The 15,432-nt window shown below is 46.5% G+C and overlaps 2 protein-coding genes across 8 annotated transcripts in view; one reads left to right on the top strand and one right to left on the bottom strand.

Moving 5' to 3' along the window:
- The window catches only part of PIKFYVE (phosphoinositide kinase, FYVE-type zinc finger containing), a 62,349-nt gene extending 61,084 nt beyond the window's left edge, over positions 1-1,265 (bottom strand). The window contains exon 1 of one of the 4 annotated variants that reach the window (XR_013953771.1): positions 1,014-1,264. The gene's annotated coding sequence lies outside the window, so the exon portion shown is untranslated. Of the gene's footprint in view, positions 1-489; positions 933-1,013 lie in introns of those variants that run through there. The other 3 variants (XM_080600305.1, XM_080600304.1, XM_080600303.1) reach the window with 3 other exon arrangements.
- Positions 1,266-1,278: 13 nt separating this feature from the next.
- Positions 1,279-15,109, top strand: IDH1 (isocitrate dehydrogenase (NADP(+)) 1). 4 transcript variants are annotated; one of them, XM_080600483.1, is made up of 11 exons: positions 1,377-1,412; positions 2,716-2,842; positions 3,562-3,643; positions 3,748-3,875; positions 5,469-5,760; positions 7,485-7,590; positions 10,124-10,301; positions 10,690-10,841; positions 12,608-12,748; positions 13,508-13,670; positions 14,185-15,109. In XM_080600483.1, the coding sequence occupies exons 4-11, from the start codon at positions 3,754-3,756 to the stop codon at positions 14,276-14,278; spliced, it is 1,248 nt and encodes a 415-aa protein (XP_080456609.1). In that variant the 5' UTR covers positions 1,377-1,412; positions 2,716-2,842; positions 3,562-3,643; positions 3,748-3,753; the 3' UTR covers positions 14,279-15,109. The 4 variants fall into 4 exon arrangements, with proteins under 4 accessions (XP_080456610.1, XP_080456608.1, XP_080456607.1 ...); XM_080600482.1 differs by lacking the exon at positions 2,716-2,842 and having other exon boundaries at positions 1,335-1,412; XM_080600481.1 differs by lacking the exon at positions 3,562-3,643 and having other exon boundaries at positions 1,344-1,412.
- The last annotated feature ends 323 nt before the right edge of the window (positions 15,110-15,432 follow it).

The raw sequence follows: 15,432 nt of genomic DNA, 5'->3' as shown, positions 1-15,432 counted from the left end.
GGTTTCAAGTTTCCCCTGCTGCTCCCCAGAGCATACGTGTATTTTGCTGGCTAGAATGCTTTCTGCCAAGCTCTAAGAACCGACACGAAAAATCTTCGCAGTCCAGAGGAAATCCACGTGGCTGCCGGGTGGCAGTGGAACTGCTCCCCAGCTGCTGCAGCTCACGGGGCAGTGCCTGACCACTCCTACAAGCAGCGCACAAAGGCACACATCTAGAGTCTGTAAGGCTCTGCAGGACCTACTTACTGCTCTGTACAGTAAGCACCTCTAGATCAGTTTCTCCCAGTATTCACAAAACCATAAGGAAAAAAAATAGACATCACGAACAAAGTTTTAAGAGAATTTTTGGTCATATTTTATATAAGTTTGTGTTATGGTCTAGAAGGCTTCCACATCTTTCTCCCCTGCAAGCCACAGTATATTTAACTATTGTGCATTCCTACAAAGCTATTCAAACAACAGATAATTGAACATGCGTGGACACCAGACCTCACAGGAAATGCCTTCAGGTAAATCTGGAATCGTTTCTTCAATGCTTAAGGCAACCGGGCACTTGCTTCCTAAACGCTGGAGGCAGGACAGGCCTAGGCTCCCCACACCGCCGCCTGCAAAGCACCCTCACGAGATAAAACAGCAGCTTTCCAGGAAGCCAAACTCCCCTCTCCGTGACCGGCTCGGGCCTGGCGGGACGCGACAAGAAGGAAGCCCGGGGACCCGCACGCCCGCGGCCGCCACGCCGCAGCCCCGAGGAGCAGCAGGACGCAGCCGCTGCTCCTGCGGGGGCGGCGCTCGCCTCGCGGGGCCGGGCACGGCTCCCCAGGGCAAAGCGGCCGCGCGGGCCTCGGCACCGTTTAAAGCCCCCGGGGCCGATCGCCTGCGGGCCGGGCCGGGCCGTGCCGAGGCCGGCTGTCCCTCCCGCCCCTAGCAGCCCGCCGCCAGCCCTGCGCAATCGCCGCCGATGGCGGCCGAGGCAGCGCCAGTCGGCCCCAACCCTTCCGCCTCCGGCCGGGTACCTGCGGGACGGGGCTGCCGAGACCCCCCGGCCGGCCCCGCAGGCAGGGGGCAGCGCTCCAGCACCCCCCGGGCCTCCGTGCCGCCTCCGCTCCCGGCTGCCCGGAGGCTGGGCAGGGCCCGTCCCGGCGGGCAGGGCGCGGCGCGGGCAGGCGCTGCCCGGCAGTGGGGGGCACAGCCCGGGCTGGCCGGGCGGGGGGCGGCCGGTTCCGGGCTCGGGGCCGTGTCCGTGTCCGGCGGCCTCGAGCCCCGCCCCGCCGCCGGGAGGAGGAGGAGGAGGAGCAGGAGGAGGAGCAGCAGCAAGGAGGAGCCGGGCGGGGGCGCGGCCCCATAAGAGGCTCCGCGGGCGGCCGGGCCCGCACCGCCGGGAGTGCCGCAGAAGGAACCGGGCCGCGCCGCAGGTAGCGGGGGGTGGGCTGGGGCCGCGCCTTTTGTCCTCTCCCCCCGGGCGTGCCGTGCCCTCGCCCCGCGGGGAGGCCCCGGAACGGCGGCTTGGCGTTTTTCGGGGTTTTGTTTTTTTTTTGGGCAGGGAGACCCGCAGCGGGCGGATCCTCCCTTCGCGATCCGCCGCCGCCCCTCGGTACCGGCGGCGCCGCTCGCCGCTGGGCCCGGCCTCGCCCCGCCGCCGGTGGGTTGGGTGAGCTGGGGGGGGCTGGGGGCGATGCGGCTGGAAGACAAGTGCAGGCAAGGCCTGCCCCAGCCGCCCCGGCTCGCCCCCGGGCAGGCCTGGTCGGGAGACGGCTTCTGCAGACGTGAGCTGAGGTGTTGAAATCGCTGATTGCCGGCTGTGGGGCCCGGTCCTCGCTGCAGAGCCAGGGGAGCTCGGAGGTTGTTAAACGCTCGTGTTTAGCTGCTCTGGTTAAATGGTTGAGAAGGGGTGGGGTAGGAAAAGGACTCTGCTGACCTTTGGCAGCGCTGGAGAGTGCAAAATCCAAGGGGACAAGTGACACTGCAGGGAATATGTGCTCCGGGGAAACGCACCTGTTGGCGTGCCAGCTCTGGTGCTCAGAAGACGGAGGATGCTGCAGTGCTGTGCCTGTACGCAGAGCAAGGGCTTGAGGGGAGGAAAGGTGCTGCTGCCATGATCAGACGAACACATATGGTACTGTCAGAATTGCTTAAGAAGCTGCAATTTCCACATCTTGGTGGAGGTGTATCTCAAGTGCAGGCACATCTCATGTACCTTTGTTTTCCCCTTGTGACAACGCTGCTATGTAGGTCTGAAGCTAGCTTTGCAAAACCTGTTGCTCTGGGGAGACTGACATTGTCTGATTTGCCTCCCTTAAGTAGGGATCAAACCACAAAAGAAGTGCTGGTGGGTGAGAGTCTGTACATTTTGGCTTAAATGAATCACCAAAGTTTCTCTGAACGCGTAAGTGCCAAGAGCAGAACTGAAGTCTCCTGGCCAGTAACCCTGTGCCTTGTCCACAGGAGTGTGAGAAGGTCCATATTTAAGCTGTCATCACTGAAAATTAGGCATGAAATACTTGCATAAATAAACTGAGTAGAGACACTGCGTGTGATCAAATCATTAAGTTAAAGCTTTCCATGAGGACTAGAAAGATCTAATGTGAGCCAAGATTTTATCTTCCTCTGGGGTAAAAGTGCCTGACTAGTTCATTTTTTCAAGTTTATGTGCTCATGTGAAATTGAGCAATATGAGGCTGTGAGTTACTGAGTATTTGCTTGCTTTTTTTCTCGTAGCTCTTGCTGTTGGGAGCAGTCTCCCCATGCATTTATAGCCTGGAGCCCTTGCACTACAAACCTTGTACCTCTGAATAACTGCATCCAGAATTAGGCGCCCTCCTGAACACAGGGCCTATTCATATAGGTAAAGACATTCATGGACCTTGGTATCTGTGAGACTGTGTAAATTCAGGCACAAGGGCTTGGTATCTCACTGTACTATCCTAGCAGCTGCATACAAGAACTGGACTGTCTTGGGAGGAAGAAAATGCCAAGTCATAGCTCTTGCATAATCAGAGTTGAGAATCAAGAAACTATGGATGTTAGAAAGCAGGGCACTGTGTTAGGAAAGTCCAGTGGCTTGTGGGGTTGTTTTTTTGTCGAGGAACAAAGTGCAACTGGAAGGGTAGAGTTCAGGGTTGATTTTTTTTTTTAAAGCCTGAACAAATATCTTAGGAAACTTCTGTACCATACAGAAAAAAAATCTGTCTGGTAATTATTTTAACAGCAGAAGCTTGCCAGGAGAAAGTACTGTTGATGTGGCCCTTGGGTTTCTGTACCTGTTTTCATCTTCCCTGGGGAAGGAAGCTAATAAAGAATCCAATAATGTATTAATATTAACAGTGCCAGTAATCTGAGCTGTCATTAAAATATATGCCCATTAACAACCATTTTCCAGGAAAAAAGGGAGAGAAACAGGCAACTGGATTAGAACTCATGAAATCTTAAAAAGTGCTCATCTATTTCTGTGGAATTTGGGGGGAGCAGTTTGGTTACGCTTTCAAATTCTTCTGTACAGCCATAACTAAAGCTCAGAACACAGGCCCTTGATGCTCAGCTGTTAATCTTTTATTTCATTTCCAGGTAGATCTCTCTAGGAGCTGGGGCTTCGAGAAAAATATCAGTTAGTTATTCTCAAGACTTCAGGAGAGGTCCTGTATGCAATGTTAGTACCTCTCTACTAATTGTGTTGTGAAAATGCAGGATACATGTATTGGTATATCACTGGTATATTTTAACTCAGTTTTGTTTTTTTTTAATCTACGACAGATAAAGATGTCTAAAAAAATCCATGGAGGCTCTGTTGTGGAGATGCAAGGAGATGAAATGACACGGGTCATCTGGGAACTAATTAAAGAAAAGCTGATATTTCCTTATGTAGATCTGGATTTGCACAGGTAATTGCTCTTCATGACATACAGCCGACTGGTGCTACAATTTGCATGTGTCATTAAGCATTGATCGGGTTTCACTTAGCACTGAGAGCCTTGTAGCTCTTCCAGCACTAGTGCAGCGAGGCTACTAGCCCATTTGTATAATGGTAAAATGCCAGGCTGACTTCCTGGTCAGCTTACCTAAAGGACCAATTACAATAAGTACTGTGGAAACTGTGGGTTCATGGTGAAGATAGTTTGGCTAACTCTCCACTGGAAGCACCTTTGGGGTTCTTCACAGCAGTAGACAGTGAATGTTTAATAAGGAATTACCTGTTTTCTGTGCTGTGCCTCTAAGAAGTTCCCTTACGGCCATGGTCTGCATTTTCATCTATTCTCTTTGCTTTCCAGTACCTGGGCAGTCTGCATGGCTTCCTGCAGCCTAAAAAATTAGAAACATGGGTTTCTTCAGCCATTCCCCGGCCTGAAGCCTAACATCTGTGGACTCTGAGCAGGTTTCTGGAGACCTGCCCAGAGGGCAAAAGGGCAGCTGTAGGGCACAAATTCTGCCATGTTGTCTCTAAGCTTGACCTCTGCTGCTGGCAGTGCGAGTTAACTTGCAATTATTCCCTGAGCCTAGGCTGTCCTATGCTTCCTTTTTGGAAAAAACAAATACAGCTGTTATGGCAAAAGGGACATGCACGCTATGTACAGCGTCTGGTCAAGCAGAATAAACAATTCCTTCCCTTTCTAGCCTCTGAGCTATAATTATTAGATAAATATCCAGCTGTGTTGCTCCTAGCTGTGTGGAAAAGAGGCCTTTGGCGGTAGCTGCCATTATTAAACCCACAGGTCTGACCTCTTCCCCTGTTCCTGATGTCATTTGTATGCCACCTACATCAGGCTTTTTCTTGCTGGTGTTGAGACCCAGACAAACAGGAACTCAGCAGCATAATACATGCACGTAGTCTGGAGAACCTCCATTTTCAAAGAGGGGTGGGAGGAGGCAAAGCAGACCCCTGGCTGAGCCGGCACAATAGCTAGATTCATGTAGAGCTGGCTATGCTTCAGGACTAGCCCACACTGGGCACCCATTGTTCTCAAAAAGCTAGTAAAACAGTCAGCGGAGGAAACATGCTTCCTCTGTTTGAGGGGACTGTCAGCAGTTGTGCTGCCAGAGCAGGATTGTGGGTCCATTGTCAAACAGTCTTCAATCTGAAGCCTGGTGTTGCTTCACACACTCAATATATGAAGGAAGCCAAAACCCTCAGTACAAGAGGCTTGAAATAAAGGCCTTTATTCACTTGGGGATTGTGCTGTTCCATGCCATGGAAAACCCAGGCTGGAAGCTCCACTGTCAGGAAGCTTAGAATGGAAGGCAAAGGAGATACTGGCTATGTCCCACACTGGAAGAGAGACTCAGACATAAACTGAAGCTTTTTTTTTTGTCCACCTTCCCACCAGCCTCTATGTTCTTCCAGTGTGAATGCTGCTGGAGTGGGAGGGAAATAACTTCAGTTAGGGTAGAGTGCTGAAACTATGGGGACTGTTTTTTTTCCTGTTGGACATGAACCAATGCCCTGGGCAATTCTGACTGTCTTTGTGGGTTTGTTATAGCTATGACTTGGGCATTGAGCATCGTGATGCTACAAATGATAAAGTGACTGTGGAAGCTGCTGAAGCCATAAAGAAATACCATGTTGGCATAAAGTGTGCAACCATCACTCCTGATGAGAAGAGAGTGGAGGAGTTCAAGCTGAAGCAGATGTGGAAGTCTCCCAATGGGACAATTAGAAACATCCTAGGTGGAACTGTCTTCAGGGAGGCTATTATCTGCAAGAACATCCCTCGGTTGGTGTCTGGATGGGTAAAACCCATTGTCATTGGCCGTCACGCTTATGGGGATCAAGTGAGTCACTTCAGTGCTTACCCCCCTCTTTTCTTGCTATATGAAAAGTCTTAGTCCTGAACTAGTGTAGAGCTTCAGAGCACTCAGACATCCCTGTGCTGCTGCTTTATCCCTTGCAGTCCACCTGGGAGTGGGTACTTGCTAGCACTTTGTACAGCACCTGACAAAATGTGGAAGAGCCTATTTCATGCCTTTGTTCCTTGGACAGTGCAGTTGTATAAACAGTGTTCAGGGACCCCTGCTTGGATTAGACAGGGCTATACCTGAACGCAGGATATAACTCTTTCCTCTAAGCTGTTTTCTTCACCTCTACAGAACCCTCCTCCCTACATAGTAATGCCTTAAGAAAATATGCTTTACACAGCCCATATTTTTGCTTCTCATAAGGGCTTCCTGGTGGCAAGTGTTGCTCATAGTGAACGATCTGAGTGACTTCTCAAAATGGGAGAAGTTGTTTTATATAGTTTTTTTTAAACTGTGCTCTGCCTCTTAAGGTTGACATCAACAACTGGGGTTTAGACAGTGCTCCTGCAGGGCTGGTATTCACAGTGGGCACATCAGGCTGCAGAATAGAAGGAGGGAAATGTCCATTGGCAGAGGCAGTACAAGACCATGAAAAGTTGTGTGGCACTCAGTGTAGTGGCCTCTGGGCAGTCCAGAGGATAAATATCAGCCATACTGTTATCCTTGGGAAATGATGCCCTGTAAAGCAGCCAGGCGTGACAGAAGGAAGATTTTCCATGAAAAGGTAACTGCTTAAATAAATGGGTAAACCCAACACTGAGGGCAAGCTGTAAGATTAGCTGGGGTGGGAAGGTAAAATAAGTCCTGACAATGGAAAAGAATGTGGTCCAAAATCCTTAACAGTACTGAATAATTGAGAAGGTCAAAATAATAAGAAACAATGGATTAAAGGGGAGGATTAATACCCTGCCAAGGTATAAGATAAAAATGGAAGGAATAATGTAAAGGACATGCTAGCAAGATACTTCTGTAACTTAGGAACAGATTTTCTCAATAAAAGGGAAACTACATGAAAACGGATGATAGATTTCAAGGAAATGTGACCTTAAATACTACTGTTCTGGACAGTTGGGAAGATGAGACACCGTTTAAAAACTTGAAGTACCTGTTGGCTCTTTTGAGTCCGTGCAGCTCAAAGGAGCAAAATGTGTAGCAATTTACAGAACTCCAAGAATTCTTACTACAAGTTGGCCTTACAAATGTCATACAATGGATAGAAGTAGTGGCTTTTGTTTAGATGCTGTATGATTTTTCTTTATTCTTGTGATCAGTTGTTGTGATATGAATGGCTTGGAGGGGAGAAAGAGGGAAGTTTTCTACTCAAAAACCACACAACACTCTGGATACTTGGCACTTTAAAACTTCTATGCATTTGCAGAAATATATGCTCTGACAATTGATGGAGCTCAAGAATCTGCAGGCTTTTTCCCCTGAAGAGGAAAATCACTTCTGACACAGGCAGACTCTTGAGTTCTTGTCTTTCTCCTCTCCAGTAAGATAGTCCAATGAACACATGGCTGAGTAAATGACAGCCTGTTCAATGTTCTTTGTCTTGTTTTTTTACAATTGTTTACAATTAATTGTTTTATAATTGTTTATGTATTTTCTATACCTTTACCCTACCCTCATTATCTTCATGGCTCTGTCCTCCTGATACATAAAATAATCATGGCGACTTTATTGGCAATTTATTTTAATAGTACCGGGCAACGGATTTTGTGGTACCTGGGCCTGGAAAAGTAGAGATGACATACACTCCAGGAGATGGAGGCAAACCAGTCACCTATCTGGTCCATAACTTTGAAAGTAGGTACTATCTCTGTTTTCCTTGGAACTGGTAGTTTTGGTTTAATTCAATTATTAGTTGGGTATGTTTGATGGTACAATATGACTTCAGGAGGCAGAGGTAGGAGAAGGTTAGAGCCTTTGTTATTCATCTGGGAAGTACTGAAAGTTACTTGAAATCTTCCTGGGATCAAAGCAGCATGTCAAATACCCAACCATACTAGACTGGCCACCTGCCGTGTTCTTGTATAATGACTCTGGTAATGACATGTATGCTTTCCCCTCTGATTAGAGGGAAACTTGCTAAACAGTGCTTGACCCGAGGGGAACTGTATTTAAGAACAATTCAGGTACAATTCTTCCTGGTTCTAGTTTGTCTTGCTGGGCTCTATACACCTTTTCGGTTTGTACCCTTCTTTATTAAGCAGTCTTTCTCAATAGAAATGAGAACTGACACTAACTCTAAAAGGCGGAAAGGAGATTTGACAAGGGTGCTCCTGGCTGTGTAGGTTCTAACTCTGTTTTAACAGATGGAGTCCCAAAGGTATTTGTGTCCTAGCAATGTTGTTGTGCTGGTTGTAGGCATTGCTCGTCTCAGGAGGGGGAGTGCTGATGCTGCTGGGCTTTGTGTGAAAACAATTACATACACCTTGCTAGAATCCAGGGTGTTCAGGGGCAGGACTGAGGAAAACGTCACACCAGTCATTTATCTTGCCTGTCAGTGATCAGAGGGTTCAGGATATGAAGCCTGATGCTGACCTGTGCATGTGAGTGTGCAATGCATTGTTTCTAGCTGAAAAAACTTAATACATCCATGTAAACAACACAGAATCCTAGTTTGTATGCATTTAGCTTGGGAAACAGGTCCCAAAACTGCCATATGTATGTAACACTTGATTTCTCTGGCATTCTTGCTCACAGGAAACCGAATCTCTATCTCTTGTTGCAGTCTTTTACCCAGAGTTCACCTGCTTAACTGTCAGTTTTAAAGTTTTCATTCACTAAGTGACTGGAGAGCCTGTACTGGAGGTGTCTGGCAGTCCTAGCTGTCAGTCTGATTCACTGCCTAGTGTGTTGCATCAGCAAGCAGAAAGCAAGGTAGTGCAGATGCAGCAAGTTACTGCTGTTGCTCTGGGGGAGCTCCCCACGCCACAAGCAAATGCTGTGCCAGCACACCTCCACCATGCACAAGGGAAGCTTGTCCCATCGCTATACTAATATTTTCAACCCTGACACTGAATTGAGAGGTTTTAATTGGCTGTAGGATTGTATGATTGCAACAAGCTTTCTACCTATATGCAAATAAGTATTTGAATAAAACTTAATAGCTGTTGTCCAGCTAACTATGAAATCATGGCTCCTAAGGCTACGATCTTTGGTCAGACCCTGTTCTGCCCTTGACTCACTAAGGGAGGCAGGGGGACAACATGTATTTTCACTGGTAACAGCAAGAATTCCATTCCCTGCCAATACCAACTTAAGTGACCTTGCTATCTTGGCAAGCAGATAAAGAGGGAAAAAGCCAGAGGAAGTTTATCCAGCATGCATATTCATCTAATAATCTGGAGGTAAGGACAGATTGATATTAGGAAAGACTGTTTTTTCTGTTTTCATAGTAAAATAAATCTGGGTTGTTCCAGAGCAAAGATCCCTGATAAAGGCACAACAAACTCCAGAAGTGGCAATAGTAAGATGCTTGAAATTAAGAACATAGCTCCTTTTTCACTTAAAAGCACAAAAAGCTGTTCTCTGAAGGTGACGAAGCTTTTCCATGAAGCCCTAGACCCTACCTTCACCCCCCAACCAGCCTTTCACGTGATCTGAATGCTGCTTTCGCCCAGGTGAGCTAGGCTGTAAGTTTAAGGCACTCCCATTCAGGCTGATAACACACCCGCATTATACAGTCTAAGTCATGTGAATGTTGATGGTTCCGCAGTGCTCCTTTGAAGACTTTACCTTGCACCCAGATGACAGGTATGTTCTCCTCACTACTTGCAGGAAGTGAGCCTGAGCAGGTGAAACAAAGCTGCAGGGTATGCCAACCACATGCAATCAAAGAGGCAGGAATGCATGTGGGGGCTTGTTTACCTGAGCTAGGTTAAATAAAAAAGCAGTCTCTTACTGCTGGAGCTAGTTCTGCAGTGTAGTTGAAGACTGATGGGAGCAAACCCACTTCTCGCTTTGACTGAGTCCCCTACTTCAAACCTCTTTCTGCTGCTTTGATGGAAAATACTCTCCATTATTTATCCCATTAGTAGAAATTCAAGCATGCTCACTCCTGTCACAGTTTTGCTTCTTAGATGTGGATTAGGTAGAAACGTCTTAGGGGTATTAGCTAAGTACATCTTAATACTATGACCTGTAAAACAAGAACACCTTTCTTATCCACAGGACTGCTCCAGCTTTGAGCTGATAGTGCAAAGTGAATCTTTCCCTGAAAGAACCAGCCTTAAAATGAAAACTGTATCTGGGAATAATGCCTGCCTGTCATAAGACTGGCAAATGCTTAAGCAAAATTAAATCCAGCTGAAATTTGTTCTCTCTCTGCTTACAGGTTGTGGTGGTGTAGCAATGGGAATGTTCAATCTTGACCAGTCTATCAAGGATTTTGCCCACAGCTCCTTCCAAATGGCACTGTCTAAAGGTTGGCCTCTCTACATGAGCACAAAGAATACCATCCTGAAGAGATATGATGGCCGCTTTAAAGACATCTTCCAAGAGATCTATGACAGGTAATTATGATGGTTGTCTACTACAGTGTGTCATTCTGTAGGAGAAACATTTTTTTGCAGTCTTATGAGCTGTTGTTAATTCACTACGGGAGTCTGTACGGCTTCCCTATCACAGTCTCCCTTGTCCTGCAGGACACACTACTATTTAAGGCTCTGCTAAATCTGGCTATGGTGTTGATCTCTTCTAACAGAGAGCCATGGATTCTGTATGGGTTCCTCTCTGGTTCTGAACAGACTTGCACTGACCATAACAATTAAGGAAAAAGAAAAAAGCAAAGATGATGCACATTTCTTTCAGTGTTGTTTAACTCACCTCTATGCACAGTTACTTGCATGAGTTGTGCAGCTTGTTTTTATATATCAGGGTATTCTGGTTTTTGTTTCCTAGAGAATACAAGTCCCAGTTTGAAGCCAAGAAGATCTGGTATGAACATAGGCTCATTGATGATATGGTTGCTCAGGCCCTGAAATCTGAAGGAGGCTTTGTCTGGGCCTGCAAGAACTATGATGGGGATGTGCAGTCTGATTCTGTTGCACAAGGTATGAGATGCTTCCTCTGCTGTAGTGCAGTAAACTCAGTAGCAGTCTCTTGTGGCCTTCTGTCATATCTTATGTAAGGGCCCAAGAGGTGGTGTTGGGTCTTGGAAACTTTGTAACTGTGGCCAGTCATGGAGCTATCAAAAAAGCAAACAATTCTGATTTCACTTTAACAAGAAAATCCATTGAATGCAAACCATGTATTTAGTTGTACTTCCTAACCAGATGGCAGTTCCTAGCAATATAATAACCAAGAGGCTTTCTATTCTAATGGTTGACCAGTGGTGAGCATACTGGCAGGTGCTGTATCACAGAATCGTCTAGGTTGGAAGAGACCTCCAAGATCACCCAGTCCAACCTCTGACCTAATACTAACAAGTCCTCCACTAAACCATATCACTAAGCTCAACATCTAAACGTCTCTTAAAGACCTCCAGGGATGGTGACTCAACCACTTCCCTGGGCGGCCCATTCCAATGCCTAACAACCCTTTCAGTAAAGAAGTTCTTCCTAACATCCAACCTAAACCTCCCCTGGCGCAGCTTTAGCCCATTCCCCCTCATCCTGTCACCAGGCATGTGGGAAAATAGACCAACCCCCATCTCACTACAGCCTCCTTTAAGGTACCTATAGAGAGTGATAAGGTCGCCCCTGAGCCTCCTCTTCTCCAGGCTGAACAAGCCCAGCTCCCTCAGCCGCTCCTCGTAAGACTTGTTCTCCAGACCTCTCACCAGCTTGGTCGTCCTTCTCTGGACTCTCTCGAGCACCTCCATGTCCTTCTTGTAGTGAGGGGCCCAAAACTGAACACAGTACTCGAGGTGCGGCCTCACCAGAGCCGAGTACAGGGGGACAATCACTTCCCTAGACCTGCTGGCCACACTGCTTCTTATGCAGGCCAGGATGCTGTTGGCCTTCTTGGCCACCTGAGCACACTGCTGGCTCATATTCACCCGACTATCAACCAGTACTCCCAGGTCCTTCTCTGCCAGGCAGCTTTCCAACCACTCATCTCCCAGCCTGTAGCGCTGCTTGGGGTTGTTGTGCCCCAGGTGCAGGACCTGGCACTTGGCCTTGTTGAACTCTATACAGTTGGCCTCAGCCCATCGGACCAGCCTATCCAGATCCTCCTGCAGAGCCTTCCAGCCCACGAGCAGATTGACACACGCACCCAACTTGGTTTCAACTGCAAACTTACTGAGGGTGCACTCGATCCCCTCATCCAGATCATCGATAAAGATATTGAAGAGGACCAGCCCCAGTACTGAGCCCTGGGGGACTCCACTAGTGACCGGCCTCCAACTGGATTTGACTCCATTCACCACAACTCTTTGGGCCTGGCTATCCAGCCAGTTTTTAACCCAACGAAGCGTTATACAGATAAGCAAGAAAACTTTCAGAACCCAAATTTGTTTCCTATCCCATCTGGGTGAGATAGTGACTGTCACATGAATGCTGCTTGCTTAGGAGTCTCAGACTACCCTTTTTCAGTTTTAAAAAAAAAAACTGTCTACCAAGTTAGGCGGCAATATTAATGTTCTTGAAGTGGGGCAGAATGTCTGCATGTCTTTATCTTATGGTTCAGCAGTACTTTCTGCTCAGATGAGCTGTCACTTTAAACTGTCAAAACTAGTCAGTCAGTTGCAGCAGCAGCTCTGCTGTTGACAAATACAGCAAGGCTAGGAGAGTTCTGTAGGATGGGGGGATTAAGGGCAATTTAGATAGAGCTCTCTGAAGGAGACACTGAACTTTTTGAGCCATGTATTCCGTAGGCTATGGTTCTCTGGGGATGATGACCAGCGTGCTGATCTGCCCTGATGGCAAGACTGTTGAAGCAGAAGCTGCTCACGGCACAGTTACTCGTCATTACCGCATGCACCAGAAAGGCCAAGAAACTTCCACTAACCCCATTGGTGAGCTGCCTTTCACTGACCTTTGGTGATCTCTACGCATAAAAGAACAGGTTTGGTATAAGAACACCTGCATCCTTTCTGGAGAGCCTAACACTACTGAGTAGTGACACTGGTAGTTCATAATGCACTTGTCTTCTATGGAGATCCCTGGAGCTAAAGCAGGCTGGAATGGAGTTTATGTGAGCAATAAGCTAGACATAAGCTAGCTTTTGAAACATGCTTTCACTCTTCCCCAAATGATGTGTGTATAGCCACAGAGGAGTAAAGGTTTAGGTTGTTTGGTTATTTTATTCTCCTTCCTGATGCTCAACTAAAACCCAGCCATTCTCTAAGCCATGTACGTGCTTAAAGTGTAAATGTATCTAGAATGGTATATGAAGAAAAGACTCCTCTACAATTGCACAGGGACCATGCTATGTAATGTAATACCAGGAAGAAGAGTGTCATAAGGGCAGCTTACTTTGTAATCAGAGCCCCTTTGCAGGTCATTCATTCTGACTTGGGAAGGAACAAAATAAGTAACAGATACAGATACTGCTGGAGGTAGGGGATAGTTTCCAAGTTCTGCTTTTCTTTAGAGCTGCACAAAATATAAAGGATGTCTAGCTGAAGATAGTCTGGTAATGGGAAAGAGAACACCCAACTTTCTTCTGTTTTCAGTGTTTTTAATGTTAAAATAACAGTTCCGCATATGTTTAGTACAACATCTTAAGGGTCTAAGGAGTTCTAGAAGAACAATAATCTAGTGTTTTCTCTCAGCCTCCATCTTTGCATGGACAAGAGGACTAGCTCACAGAGCTAAACTGGACAACAACACTAGCCTCAAGACCTTTGCAGCTGCCCTGGAAGAAGTGTGTATCGAGACCATTGAATCAGGCTTCATGACAAAAGACCTTGCTGCCTGTATCAAAGGCCTACCTAAGTAAGTAAATAAAGTAATCACCTCTCTTTGGAAGGGGCTTGGTTTTACTTGATGTTTGTTGGAATGTTGTTTTAGTAGTGGACATGGTGAGGAATTGCTGGAGTTTGGTCACAGAACTGGGCTCTTCTGCAGCTGGTGCTGTACAGAGAGAACATGAAACACACCCTGCCCCAAGTAGCTTAGTGTCTAGGTTGCTCTGCACCTGCTATTGTGACAAGTGTTTGGGGGGGGACAATAATATAAATGATTCTTTGCAGTTCTTTTTTTTTTAAGTCTGGGTACACTGGCCAGATCTCATCCTGTCCATTTCTTAGGGTGAATACGTGTTTCACTGCAAATTACCACCTAGCCTACCTCTTCTCTGGAGCCTTTTCACAAAAAAAGACATCTTGATGAACAGATGACTGTGCTGGTTTCAGAGAAGGGCTTAAACACCCCTCTGAGTAGTCTTCTGTCACTTTGAGCACTGAGCAGCTTCATAACTAATGTCTGTCTTGTTTTGTTTCCCCCACAGTGTCACACGTTCTGACTACCTGAACACCTTTGAATTCATGGACAAGCTTGCTGAAAACTTGAAGGGGAAGCTAGCTTCTCTGCCCAAACTTTAAGGCACGGGTTCTACTCAAGCTCTGCTAACAAGGAAATTCCCACATATACTGTGGTTTAAATGACACTGCATCACTATTGTGTAACATTTCAAATACTAGAAAAAAATGTAAACTTTAAATGTTTAAAAGATACTGTTTTCTTAAACCCCTTGAGCTGCTAGGCTAGGCCTTATTTTTTGCTAAGCAGCTGAATGTTGTAGTGTTCAATGTGGGACTAGATTCCTTGTGTCATTCATAGCAGAGTTGAGGTTCTTCTGACTTTATCTGTGATTTTTTTTTCCTCCTTTCCTCTCAGACTGAAAGCCGGTCTCTGTCACACCTCTGGTCAAACCAGCAGTGACTTACTGTCCAACAGACCTTAGAAACCAGAACCGTCCTTATTGTTCCAATAGTGTCCACTGAGTATAAATGAGCTCACAGGACTGTGACAGCTCCACTGCAGCCCCTCTCTTAATGTATTTTTTTTAGTGCCAACTGGAGCATAGTATCCTGATTACAAGGTATTTGTTAAGTCAGGACTAGCATTTGAGAAGAAGCACTTAGTAAATGCTGGAAACAAGCCCTATAAGCTAAAAGCCTAATAAAACCATGCTGCAGTGTCCTAAATGCAGTATATGTGTTATATTCCATCTGACTGGATGTGAAACATAGGAACTGTTCCCTCCTCCCTTCCCAAGTAATTCATAACGGTGCAAAACTTTTCTCCAGTTGTCTGGACTATTACTGAACTTCTTATTGTGATATAGCAGGTCAGATTATGACTGAAGAACTATTCCATCCATTTTTTTAAGAATATTTTAGTGCAGACTAAAATAAAAGCCAACTAACATTCTTGTGTCTCTCCTTCCTTTTGTGTGATTAGCAGTTATAGGGGAAATTCTACCTCAGAAATAGATTCTAGTACCTTCCAGCACAGTACATACTGGGATAGACTTTCACAATGTGATACAAACATGAAATAACTTCTCTCCTTTCTTAGAGCAGAGTTTTAATTGTTGTGGCCTAGATGGCCATATGTCAGCTGCAAGGGGGGGGGTAAGCATCACGTAATACACAAGAACTTAAAAGTACCACTTGCACTGAAGTTTTCTTCTGAGACTAAGAGCACCATTTTGGTAAATACAGGCTAGCGACTCCATGCAGCTGGAGGCAGA

This window comes from Anser brachyrhynchus (genome assembly GCF_964034855.1).
Source record: "Anser brachyrhynchus genome assembly, chromosome: 7".
Lineage (NCBI taxonomy): Eukaryota > Metazoa > Chordata > Aves > Anseriformes > Anatidae > Anser > Anser brachyrhynchus.
The sequence above is the reverse complement of the archived record's forward strand: the minus strand, read 5'-3'. Positions and strand labels throughout refer to the sequence as shown.